This window comes from Lycorma delicatula, chromosome 1 (assembly GCF_047948215.1).
Source record: "Lycorma delicatula isolate Av1 chromosome 1, ASM4794821v1, whole genome shotgun sequence".
In the NCBI taxonomy this organism is placed as follows: Eukaryota; Metazoa; Arthropoda; class Insecta; order Hemiptera; family Fulgoridae; genus Lycorma; species Lycorma delicatula.
Window position 1 is genome coordinate 192428866 of NC_134455.1, and position 16132 is coordinate 192444997.

Genomic DNA, 16132 nt, shown 5'->3' on the forward strand with positions numbered 1-16132 from the left:
AGAATTATCATATTTAAAATATTATTGTTTTAAAATACATATTTTCTGCTAGGAAGTTCTCACTGACCTTTGTTATAGTGATGCATTTGAGAATCGACTTGCTGTGATTATCCTTCGAATGCCAGATGGTCTTGATATATCATTTCCTGTGGGAGATCTAGATAATGAAGAGAGTGGATCAACATATGATTTACCAGGCACTGTGGATCGTAGTTGTGGGATGGTACATAATGACTCTAATCTCAGTTTCACCTTACAACAGAATGTTTTATCACAAACTTCTCTCACTATATCTGGTATGAACTTAATGCATTGGAACATGTTAAATTTTTATATTATCTGTTATTTTCAAATTGATTTCTTAAACTTATATTTGAACTCCAAAAACAGTATTTCAAAACACGGAAGTATTTCATTTTATGATTTCAAATGTACACTAGAAAAATTTCAGCTGAAATTGAACAAGGGTTCAGCAGCTTCATATAAACCTATTATAACAACTTGTTAGAGATGAATATCAGTCCAAGCCAATAGGTTTGGAGAATGGTTTGTATTTCATACTAAATGAACTTGATGTGTAAATATTATTCTAACAGTATTACATATTGTGTGAAACTATTTGTCTTTGAAAAAAACATGACCCAAGTAAATGTTTGTCATTAGGAGAGTGTGATTTTGTTCTGAATTTTATATGGAACCAGTAGACCCGACAATGCTTTGCTGTTGCTAGATTTGAGTGTATATATATATATATATATATATATAGATTAAATGAACACAACTGAAAGTTTGATAAAACATTAAAAAACTGAACATTACGAAGCTTCACAAAATTTAACCTTTAACTTTATAAAAGTCAGAATGAAAATAAATCTAATTGGCAAAACAAAAGTACACCTATTGGATTTAATTCAAATCACTCTCTAAACACAGTAGTTGGTGGAAAGTAACTTTATAATCAAAAGAGAAACTTACAAAACATTATGGAACTTCACAAAATTTAACCTTTCACTTTATAAGAATCAGTATGCAAATAAATCCAATTGATTACAGCGCTACCTATCAGATTTAATTCAAACTACTCTCTGAATACCTAGTCAGTTCTAAGTACCCCTAACTTTCTTTCTACTGGTCAGATCGAAGATTTCAATAGCTTTAAACCTTCTCTGGACAACGCAGACCATTTTGCAAAAACCTGCGCGTAATTCAGTCCAGTAGTTTTTTAGTCTATAACAGACACACATGTGAACATTACCTTTTATATATATGTATATATATATATATATATATATATATATATATATATATATATATATATATATATATATATATATATATATATATATATAAGAAGAAAGTCTATTTATATATTTGTTTGCTTGTTTTATAAATATCTCGACACTGGCGCCACCTAGCGAGTATAGTTTTTGCAAAAAATGTTTCTTTTCACGTAACTAATATATATTCTGAATATGATCCAAATCGGTCCACAAATACAATTTTTCTAAACATCTCAACACCAGCACCATCTAGCAGGTTCATTTTTTGCAGATATATTTCTTTCCACGTAAGTAACACATATTCTGAATATGAACCAAATTGGACCATAAATACAATTTTTTTAAATATCTTGATTTCCCGTGCCACAGAGTGGGTCCAAACTAATTCAGAAATCTTCGTGAGTGTGCGCATAACTCATCAAAGTTTCATTGGAATCGGATGAATGGTATAGGAATGCATATGGGACAAACAAACATTCATTTTCATATATATATAAATATATATATATATATATATAGGAGATAAACATAAGCCATTTACCTGTGCCAGATGTTTTATCGCATTTAGTTCCTGTGTTGATTATTGGCTGACAAAGGCCCATTAGAAAGTGTAACATGTGTAAGCAAGCTATAGTACGTTTTTTTCTGAGAATGATTAAATGTGTTGTAGGTAAGGGAATCGATTGTAATGGGTTCTATGAATTCTTCACAACTGGACTGGATAACATGTCTATTTTGGATATGGTGAGGTGAAGCAAGTTAGTTAGTTGTTTATTACATTCACATTCTTCAGTGAAATGTAAATGAGTGCATAATGTACACCATTATTTGAATAATGTGGGGAATGTCAAATGTTGTTGTTTATGTAAATATTTTTAGTCAGGAGACTAGAAATACTGAACCTATTTATGAACTAGGTTGAACATGTTATTTGTTCTTGTATATGAAGTAATTCTTATTGTTAAATTTAATTAAAATTAAATTAAATTAATTTAATTAAATTATTAAATGGCTTTTCTTCAGCCATTAATTTCCAGGTTTGTATTATGATTATGAATATGTTTGTGATATGATTATAATTTCAGTCATGAGTTCTCATTGTGTGTTGTTATTCTTTAATTGACTCATGTAGCGTACAGTTGTTTCTTGTATCCTAATGTATAAATTTATTCTAACAAAGGATACAAAAATGAAGTATTGTGAAATATACTTTTTTAAATTCGTTAGTAACTTGTTTTGTGTATTGTCTAGATGAAATATCTTTAGTTAAGTAATGATCTGTTTTTAATAGTGTTATGAATGCCCTTGGCTAGTTTTTGTGAGTAATTTGTTATAGTTCAGTAATTTTAATTTTTAAGCATTATATTATTTTATTACAGTATTCAATGAATGAGTAAATAATTTATGTCAAAACATAATTTTAGTATGTGATGAAAAAAAATTTTGTGTCATAGTACCAATCTAAAACTGACTGCATAAAGACACATTGTACATTCAAAACAAGTAAGCATTTATGAAAATAAAATAACATTATCTACCCTTTTTAGGGTAGATAAATATTACTCCCATATTTTCCCATATCTGGGAAAATATGGGATATATTGGTGGTCGGACGACCACCAATATATCCGCACAGGATGTGACCGCACCTTTCTTCTTTTTAAGACCGAAGTGCAATAATCCTGGATGACTTCGTCGATATCAACCTCCTCCCCGTTCTCTTGTCGTGCCTGCGCCAATGACTCTATATACGCCGTCTGTAACCGCTGAAAATACGAGAGCCCAAACATCCGTTGCCCAGCTCGACTTTCTTGACGTATCTCTCTATGTCCAACTACCACATCAATACATTGGTGGTTGCTAATAGTCTCCTCCTCAAGAACCCGCCATCACGTCCGTAACGAACGCCAGGTCGAGGACGGATTCCATTGATCCACTTGAAAAGTTAGGTACCTCCAACTTGTTGAGTCACACCATACTCAACGATGCTATTAAAACTCCGCCTGACTAAATGAGCCGCCTATGCTCATTTAGTGTCCCTCCCCCTAACTCCGGGCTCTTAGCATTAAAGTCTCCAAGCAAAACTACTGCACCTGTGTGTACCCTCATAGCCACTGCCAAGTCATCCAAAAACTTACTGTAGCGATCCATGTCGCTATTAGGTGAGATGTAGCAACTGAAAACCACCCCTCCCCCCCAACGCAAACCCACACAAAGCCATCACCGCGGCCCTGTCAGGTAATAGACAGTCCTGGCCTCACCACCATTATCGCTGCACTATCTCCAGTATCCCTGGTCTAGCCAGCCTCCGAAACCACAGCCCAATTTGGCTCAGCAACCACCATAACGTCTCCCGCAACCTCCCTGGTAATAGCCCACAGGAGGTTATGGGAGCAACTACACCTATTTACATTTAGCTGTGTTATCTTTAATTTGTAGCACATTGTCTGCTATGTTCGTAATGGCCCTCTGCACCACACCTTCTACAAACAACTCTTTTGCGACAAACCAGCCTTGATGTGTCCATCCTTGCCGCACTGAAAACATTTCTTGGACCTATCTGGTCCCTTACATGATGCCACCTTACGGTCCAAATCCCAGCAGCAGTAGCACCACAGCCAGGTCCACACTGCAAGATACCAGCCCAATCTGGAGACGCCCTTTGAATTATCTTTTCAGCCTCTCCACTAGGAACCGTCAGAGAAGCCATCTGTGTACTTGAATGAGCAGGCCGCATCTTGATGGCCTGCCTCCTTTCCTCTCCAACTCAATTAGCTCTTCTACCACTCTAGCTGAGTTTATCAGTTACGTAATATGAATGGCTTTTTTGACATAAAGATATTCACTGATATACTTGGACATAATCTACTAGGAATTTAAGATGAGTGATTGATTACTTAATTCAAGGGTAGAAGTCTCAGTAACAAGTATCAGATGTGCAAGTTTGTAGAGATGCTGAATATGGGACAAATCACATAATACTGAAGAGTAGGATCTTGTTTAAGCTTAAAAGATAGAGTAAAAATGATAGGAATGGGACAGATAAACAGTTAGGAATAAAAAAAAATATGATATAGGTCTTCTGAACTAAAATTCAGTTAAACTTTTGTACAAGTTGAGATTGTCAATAAAATAGAGGTGAAGCTTGATGAAGATATTGAGGTGTACAATCATGTGAAAGGGTATATACATGAAGAAGCCAGTGAAGCTCTGGGAGAGATGAAGAAGCCAGTGAGGATAGAGTTTTGGTAAAATGAGAGATTCAGGAGATGGTAGCAAAGAAGAGGAGGCTTTATCTGAGGTGGCTGAGGACTAGAGATGTAAAGGATAGGAATATATGAGATGTTCCAGAGATGTCAAAGTGGCAGTGAAGAAAGGAAAGAATGAATCTTACCGTAGGCGGTGTGAAGAGATTGATCCAAACATTAGGGGATTGAGGACAAGAAAAGTATGGGGAGCGATCAGAAATTTAAGGAAAGATGAACAATATAGTGGGAGTGTGGAAATAATTAAATTATGTCTGGAATATGCATTAAGAAATATGTTACCAAAAATTGAATGGAATTCATGGGTAGCTTGGAAATAGAAGTAAGAGAAAGAAGGGATGAAATCATGGGTAGCACTGAAGAAGGAAATTTGTGATGCACTGAGAGTGAGTAAAGGTGAAAAATCGCTGGGTCCCAGGAACTTCTGGATCGTGTGTTTGGTATATTTGAAAGAATTTTTAACAGGTATCTGTTGGAAGATACTAAGATACACAGATGAATCGAAAATGGTTTATATTAGTTCATTACATAAAAAAGGAGCAAGAACTAATTGTAATTATCGTGGAATTAGTGTTACTTCCTCTTTATTGGAAGGTTGTATGGCCATATAATAAAGGGAAGAATCTAGAGGAAGGTGTAAATTGAAGAGGAGCAGTGCAGTTTTATGGCGGAATATCATGTATAAATAATACATTTACTTTACAACAGTTTTTAAGTAAGAGGATAGAAAGAAATAAAAAAACACAAATGGTTTTTGTAGACTTGGAGAAGTATCATTGAAAAAATTATGTGAGGTACTGTAACTCCACTTCAATTTATCATAAATATTTAAATGCAATTAAAAACTTGTATGATGGTCAGATGAGTGTGTTCAAAGTGGGTAATCCGTTGTTATCTGAGTTCAATCCCACTAGATGTCTCTATCAAGTTTGTTGCTTATCCCCAACATTATTTAAAATATGTATTGATAAGATTTTGAAGGAGTGGTAAGCTAAATGTAGAGGTATGGGGGTGGAGTTGGATGATGATTACATACATTCATTATTGTTTGCGGATAATCCGATGATTATAGCTTTGGATGATTATGTTATTGATTACATGATGAGGAAGCTGGTGGAAGTATGTGAGAAATGGGATCTGAAAATAAATCTTATCAAAGATCAGGTGTATGGTTGTGGGGATGAAAATGATAGAGTTAAATATCAGTTTCAATATTATTAAAGGTGTTGAAGATTTTAAATACCTAGGACCTATTCTGTCTAAGGATAGAATACGTAAGGCTGATAATACGTAGTAGAGTGGCTCAGGCTTGTTTGGTTGTGCAGAAGTGCAACTTGGTTTGGTAGTCTGATGTTTTGCAGAAGGATACAAAGATGTGGATTTACAACTCTAATTAAGAGTATTGTGCTGAATGGGGTAGAAATATGGGAGTTAGGAAGAGAGACTGATGGTAGTGAAGATGGATATTTTGCGAAGAAGTGCAAGAGTTTCATGGAATGTAGAAATCAGACAGAGGGTCCTAGTGATGAGTACTGTTTTGGAGAATGTAGAGTTGAGGAGATTGAGATTTTATGGACATGCAAATAGAATGGAGCCATAAGGTGGCCTTGAAAATCATTGGAGTGTGTACCAGAGGGGTGATGTTGACATGGATATCCGCTAAGATGTTGGATGGAGGGCGTGATGGAATCAATGAATTGTCAAGGATGGAATATGGATGCATGGAGTGATCATGAGGTTTGGAAAATAGGATGTGAAAGAAGACAAATAACATAATGGTAAAAAAAGTTAAATTAAAAAAAGTTACTGGAAGAATAAAAAATGAAGTATTGATGCCTTTATTAACTAAATTATTATGCTCAAAATGAGTAAATATTAATATACAGTAGTAGCTCAGTCAGTCTTGTTCTTCTCTTATACAATGCTGAGGTGTCTGCAATACATAAATTTGTGTTATGTATTAATTGTATTGTGTTATGTAAACAGCATATTATACAAAGCAAAAACCATTTCTCATGTGCACTAGTCTATTCTAATCTCAAAACTAATCTATTAACAATTATTATTGTATTGTAAACATGTTACAATATATAAACTAGTATTGCTAAGTGATTATAAATAGAATAAGAGTGATAAAAAGAAATAAGAATGAATAAGCATATAAATTATACAAAAGAAGAAAGGACATAAGCAACTGAATAAAACATAGTGCATTAACATGTCCAGCACATAAGCAGATTGATATAATATACTATACTTATAATTTAAAAAATGTTACATTATTATGGATGACATTATTATGCTCATGAAATACCAAGGTTAATTTCCATCATAAACAGCGGAGATAAAAGGAGTAAGGGTGAGCAATCTGTGCATTTTTGGAAGTATATGTTATACAGCAATCCACTTACCCTCCAGTGTTTCCAGCATTAAGTTATGTATGCAATTATCCACTATGCTTTGGGAAAATTTGTATAATTGTAGCTGGCAGTCAACGGTGGTTCATTCTCAGCTTAGTTAACAATGGCGATAAGATGGAGTGAAAGTTCTAAAAGTTCAGAATATTTTAGTCCGAATATAAATTAGAATTGCAATTTGAGAAAGTTACACAATACTTTATCAAGGCAATACTTGAAAATATAACAATAACAATACTATTTGTCTTTATTTTTAATTTTATCCAAAAATTGACTTCTAGTTTGCTACCAAATGTAAAAACCTGCAATTACCGATCCTAAAGGATAAATCATTCCTTTATCTATGGAAACTTTATTATTAGGTTTATATTCAGTCCATTGGCTTTTATATATTTTTTTTGCTTCCTTTTTCTCAGATTCCAGCTGTTATGAAACTGCCAGATTAAGAGATGCAGTTTATTGCTGGTTGAGAACCCAGATTTAGAAAACACTCTGGGTAAAAAACACTCTGGGTCTCGTGTGCACTGGTCTATTCTAATCTCAAAACTAATCTATTAACATTTATTATAAATTATTAATACCCTGTTGTTATTTTTTTAAAGGTTCAAAAACAGAAGACAGGCCTGCTATCATACCAACGACTAATACAAATAGTATGTTACCTAAACCAACAGAAATACTGAAAAATAAAATTGCTAATGAAATCATACACCAGTAAGTCAATCTGTAATTATAAAATTATTATTAATTAAATTGCTTGATGTTATTTGATTATCAATAGTTCACTGGCTTTTTTATTAAATGCCATATTTTAAATTTACTAATGACTAAACATTTCTAGTTTTTTTGGGTGTACCTGGAGATCAGTATGTTTTTATATACTTGCTTTGTTTATTACTTCCTTCATTTTTCAATTATTTGTTGCAAAGAATTTGAAAATTGAGAGGTTGTGTTCAATGAATATAACACCATATAAACAAATTTCCGCTTTTAACAATGACTGTTATAAAAAAAGATGGTTATTTTCCAGTAAAACTTAAAAATAAGTGAAAAATTAATTATTTATGATTAAAATTTTTTTATACTGTTAATAGATAATTATTTTTATTTATGTATTAAACACATAAGTTATATTTTTAATTTTCCTTTTTAATAAAAATAAATTTAAATCAAATTGTCTAGGTACATAAGTAGAGTTGTAAATTCAGATGGAACTTTTTCATATTTATGCAGCATTGACATTTATTTCTATTATTCAGCATCTAAATGCTGAATAATAGATTCCCATTGGTTTTAAAACCTAGTTAATTTGTTCAATTGAAAAACTCTTAAAAATTGATACACAAATTTTTACTGTCAACTTAAATTGTAATTTATTATTCATGCATCATAATGAATCATAATGTTAATTTTTTAAGATGACACACACACACACACACACACAATTCTATAATAGAATTCTATAACAGTACTTTCATCTCCATTTAAAATTTCAAAAATAACTGTAATAACGTAATGTGGGCAATGCGAGTGTTAGCGATATCTTATGCATGTTTAATTCAATCACCCATAAGTTTTTCCTTGTTTTTACACTAAACTCTATTGTTTATTTGAAAATTACTTTGGAGGGTTCCGCCCTGTATACTTTAAACTTTCTGGCTTTTTGTTTACCTCACAATTCAATTTCAGATTGCTAGAAAGGATTTTACCATTTTCTGTTTGTTGCATGAGAACTGTATCCTAAAAGTTTGTTACAGGCCTAGAAGCAAATAATAAACTTTTCATGGTATACCTCAATATGAAGTTTTCTGTAACAATTAAATCTTTTTTAACCTTTTTTCGTTCTTAGGATCTCAAAATTTTAATAAACTTAATGGTCTTCTGAAATTAAAATGAATAAACTTATTGATTACTATAATAAGCATTTATTCTTTTAGGACATGGATTAATGAATAACTCATTCAAGAATGATTAAAAGAGAAAACAAAATTTTTGACAGTTATTGTTGGAGTTAATTTCAGAGTCAAAATCTATCTTTTATCACATTTGAATTACAATACACATAAAAAATGAAAATATCCACCCTTAATTTAGCTTGAAAAGTAAATCTGTTTTTCTTATTTTTTCTTTTTCTGTGGAAAAATGTTTTGTGTTATCATCACCAGTGTACGATATATTTGTTGTAAAAAATAAATGTTAAAAAAATGGACAATTAAAAATTAACTAAAAACCCAGAAATGCAAACATACATCTTCAAAGTAAAATCCAGTAATGCATGGTAAAAACTAAATAAAAACATAAAGATATATCACATTATAAATCTCAAAATAATAAAATTACCATCTGCTTTACGGCAAATGGCATGAATAATTGGATCACAAAACAGTAATTTATATATTTGAATAATAACAGATGGTCCTAAGAAATCATAAAACATAAGATAACAGCATTTCATTATCCTCTAGAATAGTTTGCATGTTAGTCCCTAGATTAAACTTGTGATGCAATGCCGCATAACAATACAATCCACAAGGATGTGGTGCACTGTCAGTTGATAGTTGCAGCAAGCACAAACTGGTGCATCTGTTTTAGTCATTAGATATCATTGAGTGGTCTTACTATGCCCTATTCGCAAACGGCAGATAATAATCTTCTCTCAATGGTTATTTCTGGATGAGGAGCTCCATGAAGACAGTGTTTTTATTTAACTGGGTGAAGTTTGTTGTTCATGATAGCATTCCATTCACTTTGCCACTCATCATGAACCACCCTCTTTGGAAAACAGGCAAGATCGTTCAAAGTGATGTAATTGATGAAAGGAGGCTGGAAACAAGTTTCCTTAGCCGCACTATCAGCGTGCTCATTGCCTGAAATCTCAGTATAGCTGGAGTTCCAGCAAAAGCTCACAGCAGTATTATGGTGGTTCATTTGCGAAATAACATACTGAATCCCACAGGCAACAAGGTGTTTGGAGTACACGTATGTCACTGATTGATTGTAAGGCACTCATGGAATCAAAGCAAACAAGTACATGTTGAAATGTTGGGCTAATTAAATTTAAGGCCTTATTAATAGCAAAGAGTTTGGCATGACAATACTGGTGATGCTGGGGAGGCCAAACAGGAATGTTCTGTTGCCAACCACAAAAGCACAATTCACAGAGTTAACATTTTTAGAGCCATCCACATAAACTATAGCATCAGAATTATGGTTATTTGTAGTATTATAAAATTTGTTTTACATAATATTCAGATTTGTGTTCTGTTTATTATACTGAAAAGATCAAAGCAGTAGTTAATGAGATAAGGCCGCCAAAAGGGGTAATTGTTTAATTAGAGCTGAAAAAAGGCAGTGAGCTCTGTGCTTAGGGAGCAGTAGATCTCAACTGTTCTTGGTATCAAATCAGACTTTGGTTAGAGAACATTGCATCAAAAGATGGATGATTTCATGGCACTTTAATACAAGCTATGTAATTGCAGATCACTTGATTCCATCTATTTGAAAGGGATGGCTCACCACTTTCTGCCAGTACACTTTCCACAGGGCTTGAATGAAATACACCTGTAGCAAGATGGATGAATGAATAATGGGCTGCATCTAGCATTCTAAGAGCAGTGGACTGAGCGATTGAATAAGTCGTAGTCCAAGCAGGAATGGACTAGAGCTTGGTAAGAGTGCAACATGCTTACTCGATCAGCTACCAATCGAGTACTAGATAAAACTCTCAGCATGTCCAATATTTTTAAACATTTTACCTTCAGCTCCTCTAAGTGTGTTACCCATGTTAGTTGTTGACTAAATCATATTGAGAAATCATCAACAAATAAAGAACTCATAATGGGTTTTCTCACACAGTTTGTTATACTATTTATGGTTACGACAAATAAGTAACACTTAGAATACTCCCCTGTGGTATTTCGTTCTCTAGAGTGAAACTTTTGGATATTGTCATTCCAACTTGAACTTGAAAGAACTGACTGTGAAGAAAACCCCTGAATGGGGTATACGGAAGATTTCCTTGTATACCCCATTCATGCAGTTTATTTAGGATTCCTATCCTTCATGCTCCATTGTATGCCTTTTGCATATCAAAAAATACTGCAACCAGGCCTTGGCTAAGTAGGAAGGAGTTTTGAATAACAGATTCTAGTGCAACTACATGATTGAGAGTCAATCTACCTTGGTGAAAACTGCATTGTTTGAGGCAATTAAGGCATTTCTCTCAAGGTACCACAATAGACGACGGTTGATCATACATTCCATCAACTTGCACAGGGTACTGATCAAGGATATAACTGGAGAGGCATGATTTATCTTTACCAGGGTACGGTCAATGCTTCTGTCTAGGAATCTGGAAACACCTGGTCAGAGAATATTTTATTGTAACTAGACAAAAGAAGTCGTAATGCACTATTCGGGAGGTGAGATACCATATTGAACCTGATATCATCATTTCCATGGGAAGTGCCATGGGAATTTTTCAACGCATACCTTAGTTCATCAAAAGAAAAAGGAATGTTTAATCCATTTTGTGAATCTCCGATAATAAAGTGCTTATTTTTTACTGGCTACTTATATCTCATAAACTCAGGACATTAGGATGATGTTAATGAAACTGATCTAAACAAGTAGCCAAACGTGTTCACCACATCAAGTAGCATGGTCGCGAGGATGCCGTTGCTTTCTAGTCCAATCGGCAGTGGAGATTGTCCTGATCCACACCTTTCTCCAAACAACCGATGATGGACTTGTCCGAGAAATAGCATCAACATAGTTTAGCCATGATTTCTGCTTAGCACACAGAAACACTCGACAGCATACAGCCCTTACACTGCAGTCGGCGCAGAACATTTCTGTCATAGGCCTACGATTGAAATTATACAAAGCCTCCAACGATTCCTTAATGCCCTTCTGCATTCTTCGTTCCACCAAGAAACATTAGGTTTTCTTGGTTTTCCTGATGTTAACGGGTTATATTCATATACACTATCAAGTATCAGGTGTGAAAATATGGAAAGTTGGTGGATCGCGTCACCACTTTCATCATATTGGCTAAATGAATCTTTGTACCTGATCCAATCTGCTTTCCCAACCACCTATTTATGGGTGACCTAGCTGACTCTGAAGTAGATCACTATTAGTGACCAAGATAACAACCAGTCTGTGGTCGCTTCTGTTTTGGGAACTTTTTGGAAACACGCCAGTTAAGACATAGAATAGGGATGTTGAACGCAACGACAGATCGATGCACAAAGATGTACCTGAGGAAGAAACATGCATGATCCATCGTTCAACAAGCAGAGATCTAAGTTTTGCCTCAGTCGATTAACAATCCTTCCCTTGGAAGAACATGATGATGAAGCCCATGAATGGTGATTGTCATTGAAATCACCAATTATTAGGTAAATAATATTTGCAACAACTTATGTGTTAAGCATTAATTGAAATTTGGAATGAGAGCTCAAGCCTCTTCTGACAAAAACATTTATCAGTATTTGTTTGCTGAGGGTGCATTGGAGCAAAGAATTTCTGTAGGCAAATAGGAAATAATAATGTCTGATAGAATTAGCTGAAAGTTAAAAAAATTCTGAGAATGGAAGATTCTCTCACTAATCTTTTTTTTACTATTTACTGACTGAGAAATGCTTAAGGATAGGGATTCTTTCCTGACTCGGTCAGGATCCTTATCCTATGTAACCTTATTTCAGATCTGTTTTACCAATATACTCTCATAACCTATGCTGCTTTTACTTCTAAATTTTCCCTTTCAAAAATAAGAAAATTAACTATTAAACAAAATTATACTCGCAAAATGTTTACTGTTAATTTAAAAAAAAAAAAACTATTGCATCTACATTAAACTTCAATAATTACATTAAACTACTAAATAATTTACAAAAAAATTTAACTACTAACTACTTTATCTTTTACACACAGTAAAAAAATTGTTGGATGGATGATTGAAAAATTCTATCTGCCTTGGTACAAATCCAGAGTTACAATTAATTTTTATCATAAATCTACACAAATGAATTTTCTGCATTTTCAGCTTTATATTGAATTATAAACTTTTATATTATAAAACTATTGTATTATTACATTTTATAAAAGTACCCATATACACTTTGTTAATTATGTTAAAACTTACTTTTCTAATCATGGCTTTTGCAAGAATACCGTTAATATAAATTTACCCACAGATCAATTTTGCCAATCTGATCAAGCACTCTCATAGTCAATGTGGGTATTTATAAGACTATGGGATTCCTTTTTCCTGTATGTCGATAATTTTAAATATGCCTTACATCTGTGTCAATGTTACTCATTTCTAAGTTTTCTTTGTTGCCTGTTAAAACTGTGTGTTATTAGTATGCTGTTGAATACTTGAATTTCATAATGAATTCAAACACAAAATTTCTTTGTGTCTTGTTGTACTGTTGAGGTTCTGAAAACCTCTTCTTCAATAATCTAATTATTACAACAATGTATATTTTATTGAAATTATTGAATATGCTTACACTGTTTATTTAAAAATATATTTTGTTAAAATATTTACGTAAAATAAATGTTTACATTATCATACAATATATATTTAAAATTCACAGTATCATAAATAATTTGAATATGTACTATTCTGCTTTATGAAAAATCCATTTAATACAGTTTCTTTACACAATTTCATGTATTATTTTAAAACTTCAGAATTTCTTATTCAGAATTATATAATGTCCTTAAAAACAAAGGGAATCTGAAAAAGAGAAATTGAAAAAGTGTAGTATTGGTAGGTAGGTATGTTTGTAAAAGCCATTTCAACTAGTTTAAGTTAAACATCAGTTTTGCTTGACACTGTAGGTTGACAAAGTATATTATTTAAAATTTTCTTAATTTATAAAAAACAGAATCATATAAAACGGATTTAATTTTTACAGTTATCCAGATGGAAAAGAAATCCGTAAAAATGATCTAGAATCGATGATGTTCTTTGGTAAAAAGCAGAAAGGAAACATTGATGTTTGGTGGTTATATGACGATGGAGGTAACAAACTTTGTTTTGTAGATTTTTTTAAGAGTATCCGATGATCATAAAAATATCTTTTTTTGTTTTCCTTTTTTTTATGCATATAGCTTTCTTTTTCTTGGATATTTCATTTTAAAAATACTGCTTATTCATTGTTTACAGTTTAAAGAGAGTTTAAAAAGAATTAATATTATTATAGTTTTTTTTTTACCTCCGGATTCATCTTTAGGCATTCTTCAGAGGATGAAGATGAATACTTTGTGACGTGTGTGAAAATGCCATGCCTGATCAGGATTTGAACCCGGAACCTCCGAATGTAAGGCCGAGACGCTACCACTCGTGCCATCGAGGCCGGCTGACATTCTAGTTTAACTTTAAATATCATCACACATGGCTTTATCATTATTATTTGAATTAAATATTAAATTAGTAATATGTAATCCTTTGCAATTACAAGTAACATTTTTTGGTATACTGCAGCGTGCTCAAAAAGTAACCACACGCGTTTATATTAAGTTTTTCAAACATGGCACTATTTGTAAAATAAAATTATTATATAATATTAAAAGAGCTAACCAATATATTATTTGATTTCTTCAAACGCTTTCAGCTATTCTGCCATCTTCAGAAGGAATTATAATAGTTTAGAATTAAAATATATAAAAAATATAAAATTCACATGATAAAATTAGAGTATAACTTATGAGTTCAACATTTACAAAATATACTATCAGTTGTTATTTCTCTAATTTTATCATGTGAATTTTATTTTTTTTTTATATTTTAATTCTAAATTAATGTAAATTTCTCCTGAAGATGGCAGAATAGTCGAAAAACGTTTCAGGAAATAATGTATTGGTAAGCTGTTTAAATGTATTTATAATAACTTGATTATATGTCAAGAGATTTTATTCCTTACGCTATGAGTATTGCTTTCTGCAAAGATTGGTAATGCTATATTGTATACAGTTTGCTTCTTCAAATCAGTTAGGCTGGTGGCCTTGAGATGAAAAGGAGTGTCTGGTTTTTTGTTGTTCATTGCCTTTCAATGATTGAGATCATGTTTTTCCATCTGTGCTCAGAATGGTGTTAACTTTAGATTATAACTCATTGAATATATCTTCCATGAGCACGGTAAGTACGCACAGACAGTGAAAGACTAATTTTCCATTAGGTTTTCTGATATACTGATTCCTAATTGACATTAGATAAAAGCACCAATCAAGAAATTTAGGGAGATGGGATCGATAAAAGAATATGAGTGAAGTGATAGACCATCAATACTCGATAAAGAAAAACTGCAGATTGTGTTAGCTGCTGTGCAATGTAGTCGGAACAAGTCCATGAGGAAGTTAATCTGAGAGAAAAACATCCTTGTTGCAACTGTTCACAAAGCAATTTGTAAGAAGCTCAATCTCATTCCATATAAAGTAAAAGTGGTTCAAAAGTTATTGATCGCATACTATGGAAAGCAAATTCATTACCGTGAATCATTTCAACAGTTTCAAGTAGATAGTTCTGATGATTTTTTAATTTTTTCTTCTGTACGATACAGTTCCATTTATCAGGAAACACACATACACAGAATTAATTTTATGGCTGCCCAAAACCAACATGCTGTACCTGAATTTCCTCTACATGACAAGAAGATTGGGATATGGGTTGAAATATCCAGGAGAAGAATAGTCAGTCCAGTATTCGCTGCTAAAACAATTAATTCGGCTTGTTATTGTGAAATCATAATTTCACTTTCACTTTGTAATTGCAATTTCACTTTCACTTTCATTTGTAATTGGTGTTACAAATGAATGACAAGTGTATAGTTTTTCAAACGCACTGTATAACATTGTTAGCCCAGTATTCTGGGAAAGATTGTCAGCCCAGTATTCTTTGAAAAAACAATAACTCAACTCATTATTGTTAAATCATTCACCATTACATACAGTATCAGTGTTATAAAAAACTGCATAATGAATTACTATTCATAGGTAAAATAATTGAAACTAACAACTGCAGAATCACAGTTTGTTTGAAAAAATAATTTTATCTAAGATCACTGATCACAGATGTGTCATTAGTTGTGAAACCAAATTTTTTCAGGAAAAAAAAAGAGAATAAATTTTATAATAGATCTTAGAAGACCAGCTTAGA

The 16132-nt window shown here is 32.6% G+C and overlaps 1 protein-coding gene across 2 annotated transcripts in view; it reads left to right on the forward strand.

Moving 5' to 3' along the window:
* Positions 1 to 16132, forward strand: part of NKCC (sodium potassium chloride cotransporter) — a 143086-nt gene that overhangs the window by 114130 nt on the left and 12824 nt on the right. For both annotated transcript variants that reach the window (XM_075369427.1, XM_075369417.1), the window contains 3 exons: positions 79 to 296; positions 7566 to 7677; positions 13893 to 13999. In XM_075369427.1, the coding sequence (XP_075225542.1) occupies positions 79 to 296; positions 7566 to 7677; positions 13893 to 13999 (437 nt within the window). The remainder of the gene's footprint in view (positions 1 to 78; positions 297 to 7565; positions 7678 to 13892; positions 14000 to 16132) is intronic.